Consider the following 15590-nt stretch of genomic DNA (forward strand, 5'->3'; position numbering starts at 1 on the left):
TACAACACCTGCACTACTCTGATGCTGGCAATCTCAAACTGCCTTTCTTTCACCGGGCACCTCTGATCTCCAGCACCATTGGTACCTCTACAGTTTACACACACAACTTTTTCCACCAATACTACAGATTCCTTTGTCTCATGTCCTCCTGCACACTTCGCACATCGAGGAATCTCCCTCCTACACAGTGCTGCTACATGATAATAAGCTTGATACCTAAAACACCGTAATGGATTTTGGACAAAAGCTAACATGACACATCCAAACTCTGCATCAAAACTCAGAAGTACAGACAGTGTCTTCTTTGTTTCACCACATTCTCCACCGGGTCTGCGTCGCACCAAACACATCTTCAACTTCAGTTGATCCACATAACGCTTAACACCACTCCAGTTATCACTCCTTTTAATGGCGCCCTGCTCCGGAGACGAAAACAAGTCACAGTTATTGTACCCAGTCGTGTGGTGCAGATCGCACGCTCCCTCTGGAAGGCAGAAACGCAAAAAATCTGCACGATTCCACTTTGAGTCACTTAAACCGACCCAACATTCCCAAACCTCTTTACCACCCAATCTGACACCATATATGGATCTGTCAGAAGGCAAGGATCCATTCTCTCCAAAAATATCACTCCCACTGGGCCAGAATCTTCTTTGTCATAATCACAATGAGGATCAAACTCTACGTTCTTCACCGCACCTGCCACCGCAGTTAATTCATCCTCACACTGGTCACATTCAATTTCCTTCTGTAGCTCTTCCAAAAGTTATGTGTGATCCACCTTTCCATGTTCATTCAAAACATGTTCCACTTTTCTCCTTTTTTAATGTCCGCCATGTTCTCCTTCATCAGATCTTCCAGATGGCTTGTGCATGCCCCCATTCCATATTTACTTATAATACACTACTGTGTATATACAAAAGTCTGTGGACACCCCTTGAAATGAGTAGATTCTGCTATTTCAGGCACACCCGTTGCTGAAAGGTGTATTAAATCGAGCACACAGCCATGCAATCTCAATAGACAAACATTGGCAGTAGAATGGCCTTAGTGACTTTCAACATGGCACCATCATAGTATGCCACCTTTCCAACAAGTTAGTTTGTCAAATGTCTGCCCCTGTTAACTGTAAGTGCTGTTATTGTAAAGTTGAAACGTCTAGGAGCAACAATGGCTTAGCCGCAAAGTGGTAGGCCACACAAGCTCACAGAACGAGACTGCTGAGTGCTGAAGCGTGTAACGTGTAAACATTGTCTGTCCTCAGTTAAAACACTCACTACCGACTTCCAAACTGCCTCTGGAAGCAACATCAGCACAAGAACTGTTCGTCGGGAGCTTCATTAAATGGGATTCCATGGCCGACAATCTGCACACAAGCCTAATATCACCATGCGCAATGCCAAGCGTCGGCTGGAGTTGTGTAAAGCTCGCCACCATTGGACTCTGGAGCAGTAGCAACGCGTTCTCTGGAGTGATGAATAACGCTTCACCATCTGGCAGTCCAACGGACAAATCTGGGCTGCCAGGAGAACACTACCTGCCCGAATACATAGTGTCAACTGTAAAGTTTGGTGGTGGAGAAATAATGGTCTGGGGCTGTTTTTCATGGTTCTGGCTAGGCCCCTTAGTTCCAGTGAAGGGAAACGTTAATGCTACAGCATACAAAGACATTTTAGACAATTCCCCGCAGCAATGTTTCAACATCTTGTGGAAAGACTTCCCAGATGAGTGGAGGCTGTTATAGCAGCAAAGTGACGACCAACTCCATAATAATGCCCATGATTTTGGAATGAGATGTTCGACGAGCAGGTGTCCACATACTTTTGTAGTGTGTTCCACTTTTCTAAATGTTTTCCTGTCCACCATCTTACCCCCACCTCATGGCCACTCCATAAGCTATTATTTTACCAGTCTCAGTCTTGTAAACTCGTACACTGTGGCTGGGCTGACCACTACTCTTGTGATACATTGTGGCCAAAATATCAGTTATAGCCTTCACCCTACTGAAGCAGAAATATAGCTAGGTTGACTGAAGTTATAAAAACAGGCTACCTTGAAGGACACCATCATATTTTGCCTGTAGCAAGTTGAACTTCTACAAAATGTGAAAGGATTAAAGAGTTGATAAAATCAAGTTAAATTCAGTTATGATTAAGGTGTTGATGATGATGGTGGTGGTGATGATGATGATCATCATCATCATGAAAACATTTACTGTTCTAAAGCTGCAATGCATGAAGTTCAATTGGCCTAGAAATGGTTGGGGAAAAAAAGGTTTAAACCCAGTTGAAATGAGAGGGGGAATCAAATTGTTAATTGCTTCCTCCCTCATTGATCTAATGCCATTGGACAGGTCAAAGCAATACAGTATGAATTGATATCCAATCTGTAAATTAAAAAACATGACAGGGATAATCCTAAATAGATAGGGATGGATTTTCCACACAAGGCAAAGAGGATTTCTTTTCAAAATTACGTTTCTATTTATTCTAACTGTGACAGAGCTTTGCTGCTACCAAGTGCTGCCTTCAGAAAGATTTCTGGAAAATAGAAATGAATAAGTAGTCATCTAGTCAACCATTTAATAACATCATACATACATAGAAACGTATACAAATACAAACATAAACATCAAAGTATTAAGGAAAAACAACATTCCTTCAATAATAGACTATAGAAGTTTAAACCACAGATAATAGTCACCTTGTTATTATATTAGCCTCATTTTTTACAAAAACAAGCATGTACAAAAAGTGGCTTTGAATGAAAAGACAGACAATTTATATATTCAGCTTGACCAATGTGTATCATACAAACTATTCTGATCTTATCCACTATTTTATTAACAGTCTACCCCACTTTCAACATTCTCATTAGTAACTGTATTGCTCATTCAAAAACAGTGCTGAAATGTGTCCACAGACCCCATCATTTTCTGAGACACAAAAGATTATTGAAATCAAACTTGTTGATTCGAATTCAGTCCTGGAGATTCACCTTGTTAAAACTGAGTACATGCTCAGCATTCAAATTCTGAAATCCTGCCTTAAACTTTCCCTTAAACTAAGTCTCGAGCTGTTTGAAAACATTATTGAATTACCTTAATGACAAGGTCTTCTAATGTTTGTATTTTCTTTGCTTTAAAGGATGTCAATCATATTATCATAAAGCCAAAGTCAAATTTCAAGATTGTGTGGTCAATAACATTTTTCTCATTATAATATAAGACCCTATACCTCAGCATCAGAATAGGACTACTCCTTGCAACGGCTTGTGAGTCAAGAGTTTGTGTAGGTGTGGTTGGACCTTGACACTTCCTCAGTGAAGGCACTCTCCAGAACCGTCAGAATGGACTTGCGCAGCTTATCCTTGAAGTCCTGGCCCATGAACACGTACAGCAGGGGGTTCAGACAGCTGTTGAGGAAGGCCAGGCTGGTGGCTATGGGGACCCCGATGGTGGTGACGTGGTCTAACGTGTAGCTGAACTCAGCGGCCGCGTTGTTCACCATCTCGATCAGGGCCATGATGTGGTAGGGGGCCCAGCACAGGAAGAACGCTGTGATGACAGCGGCGATGATCTTGAATGGCCGCCCGGAGTGGCTGGCCAGGTTGCAGTTCCTCTTGAGCCGGTGGATGATGATGGCGTAGCAAGTGACGATGATGGCGAAGGGCACCACGAAGCCCAATAGGAAGCGGGTGACGATCATGGCCTGATGGCGGAACACTTGCAGCTCTGCCACCTCCTTTGTGTCGTAGTCATCGGAGAAAGCAAAGTTGTTGAAGCAGTTGAGGATTTCTTCGTTCTTGTAGGACGCCCCGATATCCCGGAAGACAAAGTAGGGGGAGCTGAGGACCAGGGCCCACAGCCAGACACCCAGACTGATACAGGATGCCTTGCGTATGTTCCGGTGGTTCTGGGCCCAGACAGGGAGCACCACGGACACACACCTGTCCACGCTGATGACCACCAGGATGTAGACACTGGCAAACATATTGAGGAAGCTGATCGTGGAGTTGAGCTTGCACATGAACTTGCCGAAAGGCCAGTGAAAGTCCATGGCTGTGTAGGATACGCTTAGAGGCAGGAACGCTGTGAAAAGGAAGTCGGCCACAGCCAGGTTGAGGAACCACACCGTGTTGACCGTCTTCTTCATCTTAAATCCCGTGACCCAGATGACAAGTCCATTTCCCAGAACCCCCAGCACGAAGGCCAGGCAGTAAACGATGAGGGACATGATGTTGAGGGACTGCCGGAGCTCTGCATACTCGTCAGCGTAGTCCTCATAGTCGTCTGTCGAGTTGCCTGGCAAGGAGTCGTTGTGAGACAGCTCTGTCCAGATCTCAGGATACAAAGGAGTTGTGGTTAAGGCCATCATTGTGTTTGAGAACCTGAGAGGGTAAAGAAAAAAAAAAATTATTTTCAGGGAAGATGACAGTTTGATAATATGCAGTAAATTAATTATGCGCAAAGTTGTCTAATCTGCATAAACCATTTAATATTTTCATATTTAGTATGTTGTTCTATTGTTTGGATAAATGACCTTCACCATTCTTCAGGCATGCTGCTTTACAATTTATTCCCCCCCCCCACTACTTGCTGTTCTTATTTACATCCCCTAGAGTTCACTGACACACTTTAAATGTGCTGAGAATGCATGAATTTAGCAGCAAATGTGTTGTGCAATAATGTGAAATTCTTAATTAAGGTATATCTCCTTAACTTGCCCTCACAAGCCACAAAGATAGAACATTTTGGAAACCCCAAGACCATTATAAAACTGGAGAATGTGCACTCTATAATTCGATTTTTGGGGGGAGTAATTAAGGAAAAGGATTTGTTCAGAGTTTCACAGTACAGTAGCCTATCTTCTATACTATGGAATAGAACTGTGGAATGAGGAAGGAAGGTTTTTCATATAGAATGAAAATGAAAATGTAATTCAGTTGATATTTCTCATCTAGTTGGATAATGAGTAATATGCCTATAAAATGCACTGCTTAAGTTAACTATTTATCCTGTACGAGTCATTTATTGATTTAGTATTGATTATTCAAATTTGTTAGGAATTATGGATTCATTCAGTTCTTTTTTTATTACAGTTCATACCGTTATTATAGCATTTCTTCTCAATTGTTTGTTATTAATAAGTTAATGTTACCCTCAACTAGTATATCGTGACCATAAGACATAAGCTACACATACAAATGATATGAATGTAACTGTTGCTCGGTAGGCTATTTATTTGCAAAGTTTTTAAAACGGATGGTACAGAATTTCTATTGTTTTATTCGTTCATCAACTGTTGACGTAGAAGCCTACAAATACCAATGTAATATGATTACTCCAATGAATCGTGAATTTTTTTATAGACATACCTTGAATAACGTGTATATTCCAATCAGAAGAGGCGAACGGAGTTGTCTCTTCAGCTTGAAGGACGTTGTCTGGCACGAAACCGCTACGACTACACTGCTGTAGTCAGGAGCGCAGACTGTGTAGTATCTTGAAGTGTGTGACGTCAGTTCTTCATATGTTCAGCTGGAAGACAAAGTTGTAAGAGGCACTTCACATGAGATGCTTTTCGAAGGAAAATATCCACATTCTGTGCAAGAAACACAGAATTCAACACGTAACAAATATACATTTTTACACAATGTTTGTTGGCTAAGTGTTTGTGTGTAGAGCAACGCATTGCTTACCCACAATTACAAAAGTAGCTGAAATGTTATGACACAGTTACATTATTTAGCTGACGCTTATATCCAGAGCGACTTACAGTAGTGAATGCATACATTTCATACATTTTTTTTTCTGTACTGGTCACCAGTGGGAATCGAACCCACAACCCTGGCGTTGCAAACACCATGCGCTACCAACTGAGCCACAGGGGACACAGGAACCAATTTATATAGCCTAACTACACAATTCTCCAAATTAGAATAATTATGAATCAATGGAATTGCTATTGAGCAGCAACAGTGGTGTCCACGCTTAAGAGCCGTGCGTACCATTTTCTCATTATGGAGAAGGCTAGTGGCGCTATACGACAGTCATCACCGCCACAACTTGTATGACATTCATGCGTACTCGTCAACCTTGATAGATGCCGCGTTCACATGCTATTTGGAACATAGGAAACTCGGAAAAGTCTGATTCGTTGAACACTGCACGTGTATAACTACAACTATATAGCAAGTCGTACGTTTCAAAGTGTCCTAGTTCCGAATAGGACTTGAACGCAGCACAAAAACAAAGAACACCTGATTTTCTCTGTGGTGGAAGAGAGGTAGCAAAATGTGGTTTGGAATCTGTAACCAGAGAAAGTTCTTCCATTTCCTTTGAGGGTAGAAATGGTCTTTATATAGCTAAGTGACTATGCTGCAATATTTCCTCATTAACTACAATCTATCCACTTATTATGGTTGAAAGCCAAATGGGTGTTCCTATGGGTACATTGAAACTTGAATAGCCTATTGGGAGTATCTATAGATTTGTTGGTGATTTTAAGCATAGTTTGTAGAGATGTTTTAGGTTGCAATTAGTCCTATCAACAATATACACTAAGTATACCAAACATTAGGAACCCCTTCCTAATATTGAGTTGCATCAATTCTTCGGGGCATGGACTCTACAAGGGGTTGAAAGCGTTCCACAGGGATGCTGGCCCATGTTGACTCCAATGCTTCTCACAGTTGTCAAGGTGGCTGGATGTCCTTTGGGTGGTGGACCATTCTTGATCACACAGGAAACTGTTGAATGTGAAAAACCCAGTAGCGTTGCAGTTCTTGACACAAACCAGTGCGCCTGGCACCTACTACCATACTCCATTCAAAAGCACTTAAAAATGTTGTCTTGCCCATTCATCCTCTGAATGGCACATATACACAATCCGTGTCTCAATTGTTTCAAGGCTTAAAATATATATTTTTTTACCTGTCTCCTTCCCTTCATCTACACTGATTGAAGTGGATTTAACAAGTGGCATCAATAAGGGATCATAGCTTTCACCTGAATTCACCTGGTCGGTCTATGTCATGGAAAGAGCAGGTGTTCTTAATGTTTTGTACACTCAGTGTAGCTCTATGTGAGTGAATTAGCCTATGTTCTGTTGCTGCCTGGCCAGGTGTCCAGGAACAATGTCATGCACCTTGATGCTAAAGCCTGTTACCATTTATGTGGTTTTGTATGGCAATGACAACAGTATTTAGAATAGATGGCTAAAGCCCTACAGACCTTGAGCCAGACTACCTATAAAGGCCACCGACTCCTAAACCCATCCCTGAAAAGGGTGGCTGTGGCCTGCATGACTGCAATGTGTTTCGCTCTTTGTGGGGTGAGCTCATGTTTGCTTGAGGTTCAGTGTAATAACTCTGTGTTGACTGTTTGAATCAACATCTGGACATATACATGTGTTTATGTCCCTCTCTGCACTGCCGAGCATGTGACAAGCAACTCACAGCATCTGTCAGTAATTTGGTGTGCCCACCGCAGCTCTCTCAAATGGCAGGTTACTCCCTCCATTGCTGTGTCCACTGAGTCCTGAGCTGGACATTATGGGCATAATGTTGCCTCTGCATTTTATAATTAAAACCAGAAGCTCTGGTGACACAGACAGCCTGTTGTCTGGATCCATCAAAACATGGCCATACTTTATGTAGTCTTTGTTTTTAATGTGTATATTTGCTAAATATATAGTGCTACATTCAGGCACAATTACCAAGAAACTCCAGTATCAAGTTGACCCCATTCTCAGCATTTACTCAGTAACTGTCAAGGGCCTGTTTTACAATAATACGGATGTGTGATATAAAATATAATGGGACTAAAAGTTTATGCAAACAACAAAGGTCACTTTCTTATAAGGAACTTCCCTCTTTTATCGTTACTTGGATTTTGAACACCCAGACTTACGTACATCATACACAGCTTATTTTATCTCCGTTGCTTGGTGAGATGAGTGAATTACACAAGTGCACTAAAAGTTACATTTGAATATCAAGTTACAATACAAAAATGTGTATTTTATGACCTTGTCTGGCCTGTGTGATAAAATCCTAATATCTAGGCCAGCTGCGAATGCGTCATTTTGTCATTCACCTTTTCCTGATTAGTGTGGACTTTGTGGTGTTTTTTAACGTTTGCAGAATATTGCTTCCACTGACCTTTTGACACTTTCTTTAGCAGTTTTGCATATTGGATGTCTGCTCTTAAACACGTTGTAAAAGAATGTCCAATCCAAAAGTGACCTACCAGCAGTCATTCATTGACAGGAACCTTCATGAACTGCTACTTCTATGGTCAAATTTGATGTTGACGATCACAGCATATTACACTCACTTACATCCTGAAGAAAGATGGCACCGTATTGGATGGCCGCTGTTCTGAAGCTCCGACCCAACTTAGCTTTTTTGTGATTATTTTGTTGTTTATTTTTACTTTATTTTCAATAAATGTATCCTCTATTACTTCTTACAACCGACAATAACTTTTGAACATCAGATCGGCAGTTACTTACCCCAATTCCGGCTTCAACTTTGACTCATCTGCCCTGTAATTCCGACCCAATTTTCGAGCTACCCAAGAGGAAACGTCGGCATTACAAAGGCAAGGGGGGCGGAGGGGGGAGGAGATAATATGCTACCAACGGGACTCTCGAAACCTCAACATTCTTTGCTTTTCCGAAACATGGCTCTCGGATAAGATACCCACCATGGCTATCCAACTCGATGGATTTTCAATTCACCGGGAGGACAGGACAGTGGAGTCGGGTAAATTGAGGGGGGGAGGTGTTTGCCTCTACATCAACACCAATGGTGTGCTAACTTCAGCGCGGTGGAAGTGTCAACCCACTGTTCACCCGTCTTGGAATATCTGATAGTCTTGGAATACCTTCTACCTCCCAAGGGAGTTTTCAGCTGTTATCGTGACTGTTGTGTACATTCCACCTCAGGACAAGAAAAATAGCAAACTGGCCCTTAACAAACTGTACAAGGCTATAAACAAGCAAGAAAACCTACAACCAGAGGCTGCTTTTCTGGTTACCGGTGATTTTAATTCCACGTCACTAAAACACGTGATGCCCAACTTCCGTCAACACGTCTCCAACGCCACTTGGGGCGATAATGACCACTGCTATTCTACTCACAAGCAAGCATACAAAGCCCTCCCTTTTCCACCATTCGCCAAATCAGGCCACGAGTCCGTAGTCCTGCTTCCTGTTTACAAGCAGAAACTCAAACAGGAAGTACCCGTGACTTTCTCCATTGAGAAATGGTCACCAGAATCAAAGATTATGCTACAGGACTGCTTTGTTATCACTGGTTGTAATATGTTTGGAGACTCCGACAGTAATATTGACGAGCTAACCACCTCAAAAGCACTGGATTAACACAAGGTTGGCAATAAACTAAACACAGCGCTATCGTAGACAACCCTGAGTCTACGGCCGAGGACAGGAATAAGTACAAGAATTCCGGCAATGACCTCTGCAGAGTCATAAAACTTGTAAAAACGACAACATAGGAATAAGGTGGAATCATATTGCACAGTCTCCGACGCCCAGATGTGGTAGGGGCTACAGTCCATTATGGATTACAAAGGAAGACCCAACCATGATCTGCCCAACAATTCCTCTCTACCAGACAAACTCTATGCATTTGACAACAACAACATCATGCAGGGTGTGAGGGCCGTCACCGACCCAGAGGATTGGGTGATCTCGCTCTGTGAGGCCGACGCAAGAAAGGTCTTTAATCAGGTCAACACCCGCAAGGCCGCGAGGCCCAACGGTATTCCACGGCGCATTCTCAGAGCATGCGCAGAACAGCTGGCAGGCATATTCACAGTAATTTTCATCCTCTCCTTGTCCCAGTCTGTAATCCCCACATGTTTTAAGATGACCACCATCATTCCTTTCCCCAAGAACTCTAAGGCTTCATGCCACAATGACTACCGCCCTGTAGCACTCACTTCTGTAATCATGAAGTGCTTTGAGTGCTTTGAGAGGCTGGCACACATTAACTCCACAGACACTCTAGACCCACTCCTATTTGCATACTGCCCCAACAGATCCATAGATGATGCAATCTCAATTGCTCTCCACACTGCCCTCACCCACCTAGATGAGAATGCTGTTCACTGACTACAGTACAGTGTTCCCTCCAAGCTTGTCACCAAGCTTAGGACTCTGGGTTAGGACTCTGAGCACGCACATTTTGTTACGTTACAGCCTTATTCTAAAATGGATGAAATAAAAAAATGTCCTCATCAATCTACACACAATACACACAGTGCATGTCAGAGAAAAAAACCAAGCCATGAGTTTGAAGGAATTGTCCATAGAGCTCCGAGACAGGATTGTGATGAGGCCCAGATCTGGGGAAGGGTACCAAAACATTTCTGCAGTATTGAAGATCCCCAAGAACACAGTGGCCTCCACCATTCTTAAATGGAAGAAGTTTTGAACCACCAAGACTCTTCCTAGGGCTGGTCTCCCGGCCAAACTGAACAATCAGGGTAGAAGGGCCTTGGTCAGGGAGATGACCAAGAACCCAATGGTCACTCTGACAGAGCTCCAGAGTTCCTCTGTGGAGATGGGAGAACCTTCCAGAAGGACAACCATCTCTGCACCATTCCACCAATCAGGCCTTTATGTTAGAGTGGCCAGACAGAAGCCACTTCTCAGTAAAAGGCACATGACAGCCTGCTTGGAGTTTACCAAAAGGCACCTAAAGGACTCTTAGACCATGAGAAATAAGATTCTCTGAGAGGCTTGGTCTGATGAAACCAAGATTGAACTCTTTGGCCTGAATGCCAAGCGTCACGTCTGGAGGAAACCTGGCAACATCCCATTGGTGAAGCATGGTGGTGGCAGCATCATGCTGTGGGTATGTTTTTCAGTGGCAGGGACTGAGAGACTAGTCAGGATCGAGTGAAAGATGAATGGAGCAAATTATAGAGAGATCCTTGATGAAAACCTGCTCGAGAGCACTCAGGACCTCAAACTGGGGCGAAGGTTCACCTTTCAAGAGGACAACGTCCCTAAGAACACACCCAAGACAACGCAGGAGTGAATGAAATCTCTGAATGTCCTTGAGTGACCCAACCAGTGCCCGGACTTGAACCTGATCAAACATCTCTGGAGAGACCAGAAAATAGCTGTGCAGCGACTCTTCCCATCCTACCTGACAGAGCTTGAGAGGATCTGCAGTGAAGAATGGGAGAAATTCCCCAAATACAGGTGTCCCAAGCTTGTAGCATCATACCCAAGAAGACTCGAGGCTGTGATCACTGCCAAAGGTGCTTCAACAAAGTACTGAGTAAAGAGTCTGAATACTTATGTAAATGTGACATTTCAGTTTTTTTTTATATATAAATTTGCAAACATTTCTAAAAACCTGTTTTTGCTTTGTCATTATAGGGTATTGTAATGTGGATTGATGAGGGCAAAAAAATGATTTAATCAATTTTAAAATAAGGCTGTAACGTAACAAGTGTGGAAAATGTCAAGGGATCTGAATACTTTCCGAATGCGCTGTACATTTATACTGACTCTACACACACGCACACCCACTCACATACAAGCTGCTGCTACTCTGTTTATCTTATATCCTGTTGCCTAGTCACCTTACCCATATACATACCTCCATCATTCCAGTGTCCCTGCACAACAGCATGGTGTTGGAACTGACCCTGTATATAATAGGCTTATTTTCTTACTTATTGTGTTCTTCATATTTCTTCTTATTTCTTGTGTTTTTTCTAGTAATAAATTGTTATTGATTATTGCATAGTTGGGTTTTGAGTTTGCAAGAAAGGCATTTCACTGTAGAAGAAAACGTGAAACTTGATTAATGTTAATGTTTAAGCCTTTACACTTGACTCGCCATTTTTAGGTTTGAACATTACACTGCAGAACAGCACCATTTTTATTTTATTTTATTTTTATTGAACCTTTATTTAACCAGGTAGACTAGTTGAGAACAAGTTCTCATTTGCAACTGCGACCTGGCCAAGATAAAGCAAAGCAATTCGACACACAACAACACAGAGTTACACATGGAATAAACAAACATACAATCAATAATACAGTAGAAAGAATCTATCAACAGCATGTGCAAATGATGAAGGATAAGAGAGGTAAGGCAATAAATAGGCCATGGTGGCGAAGTAATTACAATATAGCAATTAAACACTGGAATGATAGAATGTGCAGAAGATTAATGTGCAAGTAGAGATACTGGGGTGCAAAGGAGCAAGCTAAATAAATAAATAAATACAGTATGGGGATGAGGTAGATTGGATGGGCTATTTACAGATGAGCTATGTACAGGTGCAGTGATCTGTGAGCTGCTCTGACAGCTGGTGCTTAAAGCTAGTGAGGGAGGTAAAAGTCTCCAGCTTTAGTGATTTTTGCAGTTCGTTCCAGTCATTGGCAGCAGAGAACTGGAAGGAGAGGCGGCCAAAGGAAGAATTGGCTTTGGGGGTTACCAGTGAGATATACATGCTGGAGCGCGTGCTACGGGTGGGTGCTGCTATGGTGACCAGTGAGCTGAGATAAGGCGGGGATTTACCTAGCAGAGACTTGTAGATGACCTGGAGTCAGTGGGTTTGGCGACGAGTATGAAGCAAGGGCCAGCCAACGAGAGCGTACAGGTCGCAGTGGTGGGTAGTATATGGGGCTTTGGTGACAAAACGGATGGCACTGTGATAGACTGCATCCAATTTGTTGAGTAAAGTGTTGGAGGCTATTTTGTAAATGACATTGCCGAAGTCGAGGATCGGTAGGATGGTCAGTTTTACGAGGGTATGTTTGGCAGCATGAGTGAAGGATGCTTTGTTGCAAAATTAATTTGGGATTGGAGATGTTTAATGTGAGTCTGGAAGGAGAGTTTACAGTCTAACCAGACACCTAGGTATTTGTAGTTGTCCACATATTCTAAGTCAGAACCGTCCAGAGTAGTGATGCTGGATGGGCGTGCAGGTGCAGGCAGCGATCGGTTGACGAGCATGCATTTAGTTTTACATGCGTTTTAGAGCAGTTGGAGGCCACGGAAGGAGAGTTGTATGGCATTGAAGCTCATCTGGAGGTTTGTTAACACAGTGTCCAAAGAAGGGCCAGAGGTATACAGAATGGTTTCGTCTGCGTAGAGGTGGATCAAAGAATCACCAGCAGCAAGAGCGACATCATTGATGTTTACAGAGAAGAGAGTCGGCCCGAGAATTGAACCCTGTGGCACCCCCATAAAGACTGCCAGAGGTCCGGACAATAGGTCCTCAGATTTGACACACTGAACTCTATCAGAGAAGTAGTTAGTGAACCAGGCGAGGCAATCATTTGAGAAACCAAGGCTGTTGAGTCTGCCAATAAGAATGTTTTGATTGACAGAGTCGAAAGCCTAAGCCAGGTCGATGAATACGGCTGCACAGTAATGTCTCTTATCGATGGCGGTTATGATATTGTTTAGGACCTTGAGCGTGGCTGAGGTGCACCCATGACCAGCTCTGAAACCAGATTGCATAGCGGAGAAGGTACGGTGAGATTCGAAATGGTCGGTAATCTGTTTGTTAACTTGGCTTTCAAAGACCAGAGTAGAATAGATATAGGTCTGTAGAAGTTTGGGTCTAGAGTGTCTCCCCCTTTGAAGAGGGGGATGACCGCGGCAGCTTTCCAATCTATGGGAATCTCAGATGATACGAAAGAGAGGTTGAACAAGCTAGTAATAGGGGTTGCAACAATTTCAGCAGATCATTTTAGAAAGAGAGGGTCCAGATTGTCTAGCCCAGCTGATTTGTAGGGGTCCAGATAGCTGATGTTCTGAAAGAGCAGCAAAATTTGGACCCCTACAAATCAGCCGGGCTAGACAATCTGGACCCTCTCTTTCTAAAATGATCTGCCGAAATTGTTGCAACCCCTATTACTAGCCTGTTCAACCTCTCTTTCCTATCGTCTGGGCTGTTGACCGGGGTAGGAGGAAAGCATGTCCAGCCGTAGAAAAAAGCTTATTGAAATTCTCAATTATAGTGGATTTATCGGAGGTGACAGTGTTTCCTAGCCTCAGTGCAGTGGGCAGCTGGGAGGAGGTGCTCTTATTCTCCTTGGACTTTACAGTGTCCCAGAATGAAACACACACAAGCTCACAGTAAATCAAAGATCACTTCCTCATTGAGAATTAAGGCTAACCTTGACATGAACCCTAACTATTTAAATGCACATTATTTCTGAGGAAAGACACAATTCTTTGACATAAAGTATGCTGAGATACTGTAGATAAGATGAGATAAAATAAGAAATACTTTATTAATCCCAGAGGGGAAACTGAGACATGTCCACTGCGTTTATCCAATCTGTATGGATAGCTTGTATAAATAGGTCTATTTGTGCTGGTCAAGTGGGTTAAATTCAGCTGGTCATTCTCTAAATATTATAATCTCTCTCTTTCACAACCGCTTACAATGATGAGACAGAAACCAAATGTTTTTTGTCTTAAAACAACAGAAATGGGGTGAATCACACTTAAGATTTATCAGTGCACACATCCATAGACCCACCCACACATAGCCCAGACCAGGCCAGGGAGGGGAGATCAGCCCTGAAGTACTGTGTGTAGCTTACATGTGTCCTCCTCCGCTCAACAAACCACCTGAACTAAACCGTAGGGGAGAGGAACATGGGAATATCATAATCAGTCCAAGCTGTAGACATGGAGGTGAGTGAGTGCTGACTGCTGAGATTACAGATTCCGCCTCCGTCGCTTCTTCCCAAGGAACTGTGAGCCGAGCCCTGCCACAAACACACACAGTCCAAACGGGAGGAAGTACAGAACTTTTGATCAACATCCAATTCGGCTCGTTTCCTCCCACTTGTTCCCCCTCACCGTTCATTATACACCCACACCACACAGACAAGCATACATCTGTGGGGGAGGGCGGTTGTGAATTTTGGCCGATGCTTTGTGGACCTTTCTCCATCTCCACTAAAAGTTGTCCAAAGTGTTTAAACAAGTGCTGGCAGACAGTATGATGTTGGACTTGGGTCATGGCCTAGAGTTTGGGAACCAGAATGTGTTTATGCTGATCCTTTAAGGAGGCTGAACTTGATTTCAATTTCAATTCTCCTCATTAGGAAATGCAACTGAGAATGAGACTTGGGTCTTGGAGGTGTGCTTTGATGTGGGTGTCTCTTGTGTGTGTGTTCGAATGTAGGAAGAGTTTGGACTTTCACTCTGCCAAAACAGTACACAGTTACAGTCTAACCAGGTTCTTGGACATTTTTCCATTGTAAACATACACACTCTGACTTGGCACAACACTGCTGGGTGCTTGTCGTCATTAATTATCCAAAGCATTTGCACCCCAGAAACTTGTCTGCACATTGCTTGAACGCAATCAAACCCAAAAGCTTGGAGCAATCAAACTTTTTTCCCAGGGTGAGCGGCTAGTGTTTACCCAACCCAAAACTGGATCCCCAGCCAGTGAACAGACCACGCAGGAACTCTGCACACTACCAAAGAGCAGATGTGAGGGGGAAGAGAATGAAGGCCCCTGGTGTGTGTGTGTGTGCGCATGTGCTGGTGTGGCTGTGTGTGCA

At 43.1% G+C, this 15590-nt stretch overlaps 1 protein-coding gene across 1 annotated transcript; it reads right to left on the reverse strand.

Moving 5' to 3' along the window:
* Window positions 1–2568: 2568 nt before the first annotated feature.
* Window positions 2569–5539, reverse strand: fpr1 (formyl peptide receptor 1). The gene is made up of 2 exons (XM_029736903.1): window positions 5377–5539; window positions 2569–4389 (listed from the first exon to the last, which is right to left on the reverse strand). The coding sequence occupies exon 2, from the start codon at window positions 4374–4376 to the stop codon at window positions 3279–3281; it is 1098 nt and encodes a 365-aa protein (XP_029592763.1). The 5' UTR covers window positions 4377–4389; window positions 5377–5539; the 3' UTR covers window positions 2569–3278.
* Between the last annotated feature and the right edge of the window lie 10051 nt (window positions 5540–15590).

Source organism: Salmo trutta, chromosome 37 (genome assembly GCF_901001165.1).
Source record: "Salmo trutta chromosome 37, fSalTru1.1, whole genome shotgun sequence".
Classification (NCBI taxonomy): Eukaryota; Metazoa; Chordata; class Actinopteri; order Salmoniformes; family Salmonidae; genus Salmo; species Salmo trutta.

Coding starts and splice junctions, on each gene's coding strand:
- fpr1 (XM_029736903.1), bottom strand. CDS start 4,376: ATGATGGCCTTAACCACAACTCCTTTGTATCCTGAGATCTGGACAGAG.